Genomic DNA, 13112 nt, shown 5'->3' on the forward strand with positions numbered 1-13112 from the left:
GAACATTAAATTCAATCCATTTCATGTTTTGATTCCAGCTGCACCAACAGAGAAAGAATCAATAGTTGATGAAGAAGGATTGAATGTGAATATGATCATAATAATAATAGCTTGTGTAGTGGGCGTAACCTTCTGTATAGTTATAGCAGTGGTCACAGTTATATTGTGTCGGAAACGAGACAATGCCAACCAAAGCAGAACGTAAGACAATTTAATAAATCATTCCTTATTAAACCTCAACATGAACCGAAGAAATATTTGACCATGTTCTGTATTCTTTAAAACATTTAGATATCTCAAATACTTAGGATTTTGCAAATTTCTATTTATAGTGTACAGAAAATTGCAAAAGAATTCCATCATCCAATTAAAAATCATGAATTTGAAAAATTATGAAAGTTGTTTTCATTGGATTATAAAATGTATGCAAATGTTAGGTTAACCAGTGTGATCTCCTACACATAGGGAGGCAAAGGAATAGACTTCACTGAGAGAAGAGTTGAAATCATTAGACTCAAGAAAATTGTAATTGTTTGTTCTTCCAGATATAAATCTCCTGCTAAACCAATAGGTCAACAAAACATGAAACCACCAGATTTGTGGATACATCAACCTAGTACCATGGAGATGAGAAAAATGAACAAATCTGACCAACGAAGTGAATCTAATATTTCAGTGGCTACGAGTACCTTACGAAGAGGTTCACGAGGGTCATCAGAAAGACTTGATGACCTACCGCCATGTATAGAGGTTGATAGAAGGAGAAATTCTTTTATCGGTATGTCAGCAAGTATGTTGAAATTTAGTTTTTTGTTTTTACTTTTAAGAATCTTTTTAGCTTTAGTCCTAGGTGATCAATCAAGGCCCTGCGTATTTTAATGTGCCTGACCAGATGTTCGAAAATTAATCGGCACATCTTTGTCACAATCTGGTGTCTGAAATTGGCAAATCATTACCTTTAAAACTTTTGATATAAAATGGAATTACTAATATTCTAAGATTGAGGGAATGTGAATATTTATAAAATGCCAAAATTCTTGGCATCTTGGATCTTAATGCCTCTCTTGGCAACTTTCTCAAAACGTTTTTGATGACTACCATGTTTAAAATAACATTTCAGCTTTTATATATAGATTCCTTTTAACCTGTTGTATATTTTTATCTACAGGTGAAAGTGGTTATCCCTCTAGTGGTGAAGAAAGATACCAACCTATCCAACCCCGTAATATAATCCGTCCTAAACCTATCATGATACCAGTTGATGGACAAACTCGTGAACGTAAGAAATTTCTTCATTATCGCTAACAAAATTTACATTGTTTTCTCTTTGTATTTTTCAAATTGAATTAATTTTTTGCATTGGCCCTAAGCTGTTTTGTGCTGGATTTAGTTATATACTGTAAAATGATTAGGAAAAAATTTGGCACACTGCCATGTATCTTCATGAGCTTTGAAGGTCACTTGTTGGATACACATGTTTTATTTTGCAATTGCTTGACATTGTGATGGGTTTTTATTTTCAGCAATTGCAGTGGCCATGCCTAATGGTCATATGCACATGGAGGGTCCTGGTGGTTTACCAATGAGACCCGTTTATCCTCGTACCCAATACAATACCCAATATTCATCCACTCCAAGAGTTAATGCAGGAGATATACCAAGTAAGTCTTTATGATAGATACATTTATTAACTTCCTTCATTCAGTGAAATATTTTTAAGAGAGGTTCTGTTCCTTTATCTATCTGGTATTCAATATTTCAAAAATAAATAACAAAAAAATTAATTTTTTTATTGTTAATGAACTGTAATGAGAAAATTGAGTATGTGGATTCTCCAAAAACTTAAGACAAGTTGAAACCCCAGATTGTAGTGGCACTATGTGCTCTTGTTGAGTAAACCGACTTGTGTATGAAATATGAATTGAATGATAACGAGACAAAACCACTTTTTAGACCTCTATTCAGTCTTCAATTTTTACTCTCAAATCTTTTGATAAATCTAAAGCATGGCATGAACTGGAATGCCATTTTTCCTTCTTCCCCATCATCCATTTAACATTTTTTTCATTTTTTGAAATGAAAATCTGAGTTCATGCATTTCTGAAATTTTCTGGATTGATATTTTTTATATATTATCTTCTTTGAATGGTATGCACTGTTTGAAGCATTTTAGAGATATAGCCTTATTGCAAGATATCTGAACACCAAATTTCAATATTGAAAAGAGATACAGTTGGTTAATCTATTATTTTGATGACTGTATCCCTTTACAGAATATGTTGTGATTTAGCCCAGGTTGTCATTTCAATACCATATAACATATAATTCATTTCTTCATTCATTCAAGCATGACATTGATCATTTTTTTGTCCACAGTGAAACTGGGTTGTCTTGATGAGGATTGTGTACATTATTCAGATGTTTTTGATGAATCCTACACCAATAGAATAGGCTATGGCATGTATTTTTTTGAATTTTTGAATATTTATCCAATTTTATCAATTATATATCAGTAGTATAAGAGTATATAGATAGGGGGCACTTTTATAAATTATACAAAACTGCCCCCTATCTATAAGCTCTTATACTACTTATATCAATATGCATGCCATGAAGCATATAGATCTAATGCATTTACTTTAATAAAATAAAAACTTTCTTTTTGATTTAAATAAACTTTGCTCGATGTTTTAACTATAACAAACGTTTTGTGCATATACTTGAATGCTGATATTCTGTTTGAAAACTGAAATATATCTTGAAGGCATGATCTACTTCTTTCAGTATAACTAATGTACCCTGTACTTGAACAATTCTTTTATATTAATGCATGTTCATGTACCTTATATGATAACATAGCTTGTATAGGCCTTCTAACCATTATTATACAGAAAAGAGCTCTCCTATTTTTGAGGTAGAAAAATTTTGCTGAGAGTATATATGTGTGTTGCTAGCCGCTTCTGCCAATAATCATCTATATCATAATCATGCATTTCTCATTGACATTAGAGCATTTCCAACCACCCTTAGTAGTAGTAGAAATATAGTTATCATGATAAAACATTCTTGTTTTGGTAGATTCACAGAAAGGGAGATAATTCTATATTTCTTGTGATTTTAGGCCCACAGTCACCCGATTCATCACCATCTCAATATCATCAACAATATGATCAACATCAATATGGGGGACATCCTAATCAGCCTACTAAAGGCATCATGGGCAGACCACCTCATGATCACCCATTGAAAAGTTTTTCAATCCCTGGACCACCAGGTCAAAACTCTCCTGGTACGCCAACGCCAAAACATATAGGTATAACGGTCATCCTGCTTCTAGCATGCAGCCCCCATTTTCAGTTTCAATACTTTGCAAAGCTTTGTATGTGGTTACCCTTATTTTGTTAGATTTTGGATTACTCACAAATTGAAATCATTTTTTATTACAGTACCTTTCCCCAATTTAACCTTTGTCGATCTTGCTTTTAACCCTGGGTTTTTTTTACTCTTGACAAAAGATTTGGTATATATCATGGTTTTCTTTTATGCAACTTCGATGACTAATTTAGTATTACTTTTCCTTTCTTCAAAATATTTTTTTGCATGTTTTTTTAACAATCTTTTTCTTCAGAATATCAGCATCTCTTGACAATGCAATCAAACTTTTTTGGAATAAATCGGTTCTTTGACTTGCTATTTCCTGCATGTGATATATCTGGAACTAAAACACCAAACCATTCAGCCATTTTTTTTGTTGCTTTTATGGAACATTTGCAGTATTAAGGCTATTCACACAACTATAGACTTTAAAATATCTTGCTTTAAATAGTTTTTTTTTTGCAATGATATTTTTTTTTATTGATTTAAGGTTTCAGTTTTGATAATTTTTTCCATTTAATTTACAGTCAAGCCTCAACAGAATTTAAGTCCATACAAAAAACCCACAGCACCTATATCTAGTGGACCTATTAAACCACGAACACCAATACCATTGATGTCTAAGGCACCTGATGTTACTCTTAAAACTAATAAAGAAGAAAGTGAATTACAGGTATACATAGTCTTAGTTCTTTGTGTATGACATTTCAGAACATAAGTTTTCAATTCTAAGGCATTTGGATTTAAACATATGGGCAACTAAATATAAATACATTTCAAAGTGGAAACTTTAAAAAAAAATTGATTTTTATTCCCAATATCCTGAAATCAAAAGTAATTTCAAATAAACAGTGTCTGTATTAACCCTTTGAACCTGAGTGTAAATGAAATATAATATACCCTGAACTCCAAGTAATGAAAGTAAAAGCATAATGTGCACTTAGTAACGGCCGGTAGTAACTGGCTGCTCCGGTATATATTGCGTTAGTGTGTGGCCGTTTTGAAAGGGTTAATAGCAATTATATTTTCAAATATATGAAGATTATAAATTCTTATATAAAAACTGTTATTTGACAACTTTTTATCTCTCTTTGTTGTTTTGTTTTTACAGAAATCCTTATCCACAGAAGAATTGACTGCAGAAATGGCAAATCTTGAAGGCTTAATGAAAGACTTGAACGCTATAACACAACAGGAATTTGAGTGCTAGCAAGGACATCATTTATATGTGTGTGTTATTTAGTGTTACGTATGAAGAAAAATGTGCTATAATGTGTCTTTTTGAACACAATTGTGTGAACATGATGTTCTCAAAAACTAAAGAACATCATGAAAAGCCCATGTTTCGTAAAATTGATCCTTAATGGATCACCAATTTGTGATATTGACACAAAAAAAGGAAGAAACTTGAAGAAAAGTGCATTTTTAGAACATTTTTAGACAAGTCTTTACAACAAGCCAAAATAAGGATATTATTTAATTCTCAATAAACTGGTGCTTTAAAACCTTTGTTTTCAATTTTTTTGGAGTGAAATATATGACTTGTTCACAGCTGAATGACTGCAAGATTATAGATCTGAACACTGAATAAAGATTTATGTGAACAAAACTTGTGTATCTATATATGTGTTTACAATTTTATGTGCAAAAGACAATATATATTTGACATTTATTTGTGTATACATGTATATATATAATTTTGCAATACCTACTTCCTTTTTCTTTTTTTTTTCTGAAAAACACAATTTAAAAATTTACAAAAACTTTGAAACTTTCAGGGTACTCAAAAAATGTACATTTGATAATCAAATCAAATTTAATCATTTAAATTAAAAAAAACGCTCAGATGTTTTGGTATTGCATTGTGGCTTGTTTTTATTGTTTTATATCATGATAAGGGATGCAATTGTAAAAATACTGATCTAGTCTTCCAAAAATCAAAACTTTTCTGTTCAGCCCCATTTAAATTAATTCAGCTTCTTTAACGTTAACAGTACACCTCTGCAACAAAGCCTAATATTTTATATGTTTCATGTAATGTTTCTTAATGCATTTTAATGTTTTATAACAAGTTTTGGTGACTTGAAAGGAATTGAATGGAGTTTTACATCCTATTTCTACAGACTAAAATTCTTATAACAATCTATAAAAGATACTGAATAAAACAGTGTTAGCTATGTTTTAGGGAAATGTCTGTAGTCTGTTGACCTATGATAAAATTATTAGCTGTCTTAACTCTCTGAAAAGGGATTCCCAATTGACTCACCCATCAGCAGAGTGGCATTGATGTTGTTCATAATTATGTTCCAGCTTACTGTGAAATCATTATTATTTGTAGGTAATTATATCCAAAATTCATGTCTGCATGAAATATTATAAACTGTAAAGTTATTACAAGCAAGACAATTCCGTTAATCAAAATCTCGTCTAAAGTATGGCAAATTCTTGAATAAAAATTGTATAGTAGTGGACTCCTTCTAAGAGAAGTTCCATCAGGTGTTTCGAAAAGAGTCTTTTGGTATTGATAGATTAATGGAAGATTATCATAATGTTTTTGAAAATAATAAGAAAGTATATTATTGGTTCCCACTAAATATAAACCTTAAGGTAGTTAATACAGCAAGCAATCATATTCATCTTTGTCTGTCACCATTTATGTTTTTGTCAACATTATTTATTAATTTATATTCTAATCCATTTATTATGAACAAAATCATTTATTTTCTAATTTCATTTAAATACATTTAACTCATTTTTTTTTATATTTATGTGGCATTTCACTCAACGTGCAATAAGGGCTGATTTCATCTACTTACAGTTTTTAAATTTCGATTTTTGTTTTGTTTTTTTAGCTTTACTTAATTTTTCAGATCTGAAGCAATACTGTTTGAAATTTTGATATTGTTTAATAGCTTTTGAGCTTTGATTTTAACTTTTTATTCTGGAATTGTAATTATTCTGTTTTAAGGAATTTGAAGCTGTAGATTTTTAAGCCTTTATTGTGCATATTTACTTTTACAAATATTACTTTGATGTGTCAATAATTGTAAATCATTTTTTAACATGGAGAATTCTAAGGCAGTACATTATTTTATTTGAAAATTATAGGCCTACAATGAATGTATGTCATATATGTTAGAAAATGAGAACTATTATCATGTAAACACACAGCATTGATATATCACATTCAATATATTCTGTTTCTCACCCCTCCCTTCCTTTGTAAATAATTAATATAATCTAGAATGTATGTGTAGTGTATAAATTATTTTTCACATACAATATTATACTATAAAAATTTATGATGTTATATAAATTTTTTTCATTGGAAAATTGTGAAATTGAAGACAAATTCTTTTTGTGCTTATTGATCGGTGTATTTGGAAACCAAAATTGTATCTTACAAGGAACTTTACAAGACCATTATGTTTGGGTTCCTAATCTATACTGCTTGTAATTTCATGTACTGAGAAGCAATTTTTACTTATTTAGAACATTAAGAGTCGAGTAAAGAATGAGTTCAAGCAATTCCTTTGATTTTGATTTTTAACCGAAAATGACAATTTATAGTTAATGGAAAAAATTTTCAGGTTTTGTATCTGTTTATAATATAAGTCCCTTTTCTTTGCTCATTTTCATCTAAGAAATATATAAGCCTATTAATAATATTGTATATTTTGAGATTGTCTGTCTGTTTATTTTGATAATTAAAATATCAGCATCATAATCATAGAAAGAAAATATTATGACAATGTTATTCAATATTAACAATTAACAAATGAGTGTTTCTATGTTATTTACCAAGTCTTTAGGCAATAAGAAATTTTACAGACAATAATAGAAAACTTGCACTTAAAAGACTTTTGAATTTAACTGATTTATGGTGTATGTTCATTTTTGGTAATATGTTAGCACTGAAATATTTAAGATTAAGTTAGCTCTTTTCAAATTTTTGCAACATCATGAAGAGCATAAGATCCAACAAGACAAGCTTAATTAATCAAATACTTACATATATAATATTATTTTAACAAAACTTACAAACCACCTAAAGACAGCTATATATATTTGTATTTTGTTCATTTATTTACTTTTTTTTATATTTACATCATTTTCTCACCTTTCAGTTATATAAAATTCATCAATTTTATAATTTTTTCAGGAAAAATCATCATTTCTATATAAATATTATTTATGATCTTATAACCATGTTTTCTAGTAAAATTGTGTAAATTGTCATGAAAAAAGAAGATATTGTCATCCTAGTGCCTAAACGTCTTCAATAAATCACATATCATAAAATGAATTGTTATTTGTGGTGTGTAATTGATTGGTGGCGGGGGAAATAGTTTTGCCCCAAATATGTGTCAGAAGGCACCAAATCAATTCAAGAATTGCCGCATTTTAAAGTTTAGCAGTCACCCATGTGCGTCCGTCAGTCCGTCCACAATTGCCCGTGTGTTTGTAATAACCCAAGGATGAACCCTATTGAGAGTCAGAAGAATCGAAAAATATTTAGTATGAGTATGAGCCCTTGTTCTTGAAAACGCGTTCAATTTTTAGCTCGTAGACACTCTAGAAGGCGCAATTCTTGGTGGGTTTTGGCGAAACTTGACATGAGTGTTTGTTATCAACCAAGGATAAACCCTATTGAAAATCAGCAAAATCGAAAAATAATTAGTATGAGTTATTGCCCTTGGTATTGAAAACGCGTTAAATTTTTAGCTCGTAAACACACTTGGTTTGAATGTTCGTAATCAGGATGGACCCTATTGAAAATCATAAGAATTGAAAAATATTTAGTATAAGTTATTTCCCTCGTTCTTGAAAATGCTTTCAAATTTAGTTCTTAAACACTAAAAGGCATGATTTTTGCTGGATTTTGACATAACTTGGTTTTATTATTCAGTCCCGCGCTGAAGATTGAATATTTGCCTTCTAGAGTTGAACACATTTTCAAGAACAAAGACAATAACTCAATATTATTCAGTATTGCGCTAAAGAGTTCAAAAGAAGTGTATGACTGAAGGTTGAATATTTCATACTATCTTTTTAAAGTAAATGCCCGATTTATGAATTCCTTTGTTTTTAAGTCTGCTGAAGTTGGTTTTCTTTTTATAAAGTATGTCAGATGGCATGAGGTATTCTAAACTGGCGAGAATACCCGGTCTTGCTAGTGATAGCCACCAGAATGACGGAGCTGGTTGAGAATATCTGAACTTGAACTCGAGAACTAACCTATGCTATATCAGATAGATTGAAAATATCTCAATTAAATTTGGCAATGTCATGGATATGTGAGAACTGTACTAAATAACCTTTTAAAAATAAGGAGGGCATTACTATCTATAAGACGGAAAGATAGTACGTGTAATCTAGAAGAAGACAAATCTTATAGAACCATCTGTTCGTTCACCTTTCTGTGATCTCTTCTGTTGGGCAAAAATAGTCAAAATGTTACAACTAGTTTTATCTTTGATATTTATATCTTCTGCAGTATGTAAGTACTTTTGCACATTTTTACTACGAATTAAGAATTAATAGTAATTATGTTGAATTAAGTAATGATAATAAGTAATTGTTGACTGTCAAAGTAATGTCAACGTCATGTGTAAAACATAGCTTGCTTCAGCCACACTATTCTTAGTGTTCCAGATTTGAACACCATAAACTGAAATTTCTTTTACTTTCTACTAGTAACATATTTTCCATAATCATAATTCTTTCAGATGGTCAGTCTTGTCCGAATGGGTATATACGTCATGATAAGTCATGTTACGCCGTAGTGACTAATCCTACGGCAACTTGGCCTCACGCACAGGTAAGGTTCTTAAGTAACTTGCTACAATTGTGTCTTTTCCAATATTTAAATGTCATCTGATCGAGGAAGCTTTAACTGACGTATAATATTAAGTGAAACTAGAGTGCTCAACAGAAGGTTGTGCTCAGCACTTAATCGGCCAGTTGATTTGTATTGATTTTACATTTGCCAGTGACGGCCATTGACAGGTAATGAACGAGTAAGTGTCCATATTACACCAATACCGTTGTATTTCAGGCATATTGTGATGGTGCTAATGGGCATCTTGTTACTTTTGAAACAGAGGCAGAAAGGTCGTACGTTCACAATTATATTCAGAACAGATTCGGTATGTTCATTTTATAAATTCGAAATAGGAGGAAATAGTTGAGATGTATATCGTAGGCATTCTACGACTGGTGATGATGGTAGTAGTATATGACAAGCTAACATCCAATTCCAGACAACTGATTCTTGTACTGCAATTCATGGCATTCTGTACGATTTCAGCTGAAGGTTGTTCCAAAATAAGACCAGTTATTATTCCAGGGCCAACAAATAAATATTACTGGATCGGTGGAGTCAATTACATTGATGGTTCCTGGGTTTGGATGAATAACCTTACAGCTGTTAACTTGAACTGGGCTACCGGTGAACCAACTAGAAATTCAAATGAACATTGTCTGTTAATGGTAGCTACCGAATTTGGAAAATATGCTGATAATACTTGTGAAGATGTCAGTTCTCAGGACACAAACCATCATCCATACGTATGTGAAAAAGAGTAAGTTTTCTTTCTTGACATTGGTAAGATTTGTGATGTTTAATATGCTTGTATTTCACATTTTTTTTTACTTCTTGACTTACTTTACTTAACGGGGAATGTTCGACTTAAATTTGATACACTTGTTTCAAAGGTAATCCAACAACTTTCTTCATCATTTGCTATCCGGAATTATTATCAACTGTTATTGGCTGGAATCTCAAAGCAGATAAATAATAGCTAAAGCCATGTTTGTAATTATATCTTTGTAAAATTATGTTTAAATGTCTTTTTTTTTATTTCAGAGTTTCCTAATCTTCATTCTAATTTACGTATAAATAAAGATATTTTGCTTATTTCGTCTTTCTTAGTTTCTCTTCGTATTAATAGTGCATCAAATCCATGTAATCTGTTTTTAGAACAATGATCGTTCTTGGATTGGATTTGAATTCATGGTACATTTTGGGCTTCTTATTTACCACTTTCCTTTGATATCAATATTTTTGCGTATCCAAAGAATGTAAATTGTTTTCGTTTTGTAACTGATTGTAAAGAGGAACTTATGATACAGATTGGGCTGTAACTACAAATGGCATCTGTGGAACTGATAGGTCATTCATAGATGAATTTTCGCCTCTAATCGTGCTTCTGGTACCAGAAAATGCAATCGGATGCAATGATTGGCCACAAACGGTCTGACGTGAAAGATCTCCTAGGCAATTATTTCCCACATTTGATGGGGGTGGGGGGGGGGGGGGGGGGCATATAAAAAACCTCTGTAGAAGACACTTTCTTTTCTCTAGACGCAAGTAGATATCGTCAAAATGCCTTTCCAGTCTTTAGGCTGAAATCTTAATGAGGCTCAGACCTAAAGATGTTTCACAGGGACACTGTTTGCAAAAGAGAAAGGGCAAAATTCACAATGTACAAATTCTGTTAATATTTTGATGTTTTATTGTGCCAATTACAATTCAATTGTTGAAGCAAAGTCTATATCTTAATTTGCTCTGAAATGAAATAATATATACAATGATGTTATCAATCACACAATGGACTAAGCGGAGAATCATTCGATTAAGCTTCTCAACAAAGAAAATGTGACCATCTCAAAAGCCTCTTCGTATGAAATCTGTTAAAATCTGTACTTGGACTTTTTCCAACTAGTTTTCATATTTATTGACAAAGAAAACTCAAGGAATGTATACTAATTTGATTTCATATTTTTTTAAGTGTACAAAAGGCTTACCTAGCTTCACAAAGGAACGCATTTTTAGCATCACATTCAAAGTCTGAGAAAAGATAGTCAGTCTTCTGTACCATCATTAAGCATTTTTCGCCAACTCTTCCGGTAGGATCTCCAGGATTCCACTTTATATTATCAATTGGTCTACTTCCCCAACTCCATGAACCATCAATATAGTTATGTCCACCAATCCAGTAGTAATTATATAGAGTTCCTGAAAACAAAATAAATGTGCACCTTAATAATGATCGGGTTGAGGTAAGACGGTTCAACAAAATTTCGCCATACTTTATGGATAACATATAAAGTTATGATGGTAACTTTCGGGTTTGTTTTAAATTGAGTGTGTATTAGTAATCAACAATATATTGCGTCCTTACTCGCCGATTATCCATTTTTAACTGATGCTGTAATTAATCAATCCTGCTCTGTCACTCAGTGATCCGGACATGGTATTTCTACCATGTTTCACTTTAGTAGGAAAACCTCGTATTACAGAACGAAGTGTCACGTGCTTTTCAAACCGACTAATCTACATGCTTCTGCGTACGTTTTGCTGTTGTTTGTACACACAGAAACTCACGAATAATATATAACGTGTAAGGGTGACCCTTTCGAATGTAAAAGTCATTTTCATGGGTCAAATGTTATCGATTCAAACGCATTCATATGGATAAAGTAAACCAGAGTCACATCGATGGACTTGGAGTGTTTACTCGGCCCCCATCCAGGAGGGTCAGTATAGCTTCAAATATTATTTGTCTATATATATAACCTACCATATTTGTTATTTATGTAATTTTTCAAATAATTTCTTTCAACATCACCATCAACAACGGATAAATACCCCCCAATGGCCCCACAATATGTCTGAAATATATAATGTTTTTAATATTAAAAGCATCGAATTAATTCTAAAAATGTGTCCAAAAGATGTTTTTACAATTGTTTGGGCACACTTATAGATTCCAATAAAACCATTTTGAATTCCTGCCTATGGCTGCTGAAATTCGTAAACATCTTTACCAGACGATGAGGTAACTTTGCGAAAATATTGAAGTGTAATGACAAATAGAAACCATAAGCTTACAAATCCCCGATGACAATTGATTAGCTAGAACAACTTTGAATGCACACTAACAGAATAAGATTATCAGAAAATTTCAGACATCTGCATATTTGAACTTATTTAGCCAGAAGTAACACGTGATAACCATGACAAACTAGAATATTTGATGTTAACACATACCGATGCTTCAGGCCAGGTTGTTTTAATTGGAACTACAGCATAGCAAGAGCCATCATGTTCGTCATATCCATTTGGACATGAAGACAAAACTATATAAAATATAGTAACATATATAAACTGTGATGTACAAACAGTTGGAAACCAGGCACAGCTCTGCATTTGATCATTATCTGCTTCTTGATTTCATAGTTAACTCTTTAGACAGTTAATTTAAATATACAGATAACCCTGTCTCTCCGGAACAGTAACACTCGATAGATATCAATAGATATCGCAATTCGTCTTCGATATTTTGTTCTTTGAATTAATGCAATAAAGTTTAATATTTTACTATCATGCTCCATACTGTAGATGTGAAGACATTGACGGTTGCAACGAGGGGAAATTCATGAAAATTTCACCTACCTGGGACCACCAGTAAAGTGATGAAGACCAGCAATGGTGTCATTTTGATTTCAGAATGACATTGACTTGTTCATTGACCACCTTATCTTCAGCCCTACTATTTAACTGACCTACATTCCATATTCTCATGAACCAAATTAGAAATTTTGACCGACTTTGCATTCTTGGAATAGCCTTCTGGCTGTTTTCGTGCCAAAATGTCACTAAGTACTGTCCACTCCCTAATTGAAATATTTGTAGATTTACGGACTGAGATAAAAAAAAAAACTTCACTTTT

General features: G+C 31.8%; 2 protein-coding genes across 2 annotated transcripts; one reads left to right on the forward strand and one right to left on the reverse strand.

Moving 5' to 3' along the window:
* The first annotated feature begins 8743 nt into the window (after positions 1 to 8743).
* Positions 8744 to 10293, forward strand: LOTGIDRAFT_234170 (hypothetical protein). The gene is made up of 5 exons (XM_009061324.1): positions 8744 to 8875; positions 9105 to 9196; positions 9434 to 9524; positions 9725 to 9959; positions 10244 to 10293. The coding sequence occupies exons 1-5, from the start codon at positions 8830 to 8832 to the stop codon at positions 10251 to 10253; spliced, it is 474 nt and encodes a 157-aa protein (XP_009059572.1). The 5' UTR covers positions 8744 to 8829; the 3' UTR covers positions 10254 to 10293.
* Positions 10294 to 10935: 642 nt separating this feature from the next.
* On the reverse strand, positions 10936 to 12878 carry LOTGIDRAFT_164820 (hypothetical protein; the record flags this gene model as incomplete). The annotated part of the gene is made up of 5 exons (XM_009061325.1): positions 10936 to 10945; positions 11185 to 11395; positions 11961 to 12051; positions 12431 to 12519; positions 12836 to 12878. 5 exons carry the CDS (start codon positions 12876 to 12878, stop codon positions 10936 to 10938), a joined length of 444 nt encoding a protein of 147 aa, XP_009059573.1.
* Positions 12879 to 13112: the final 234 nt, after the last annotated feature.

Source organism: Lottia gigantea, assembly GCF_000327385.1.
Source record: "Lottia gigantea unplaced genomic scaffold LOTGIsca_47, whole genome shotgun sequence".
NCBI classification, from domain to species: Eukaryota; Metazoa; Mollusca; class Gastropoda; family Lottiidae; genus Lottia; species Lottia gigantea.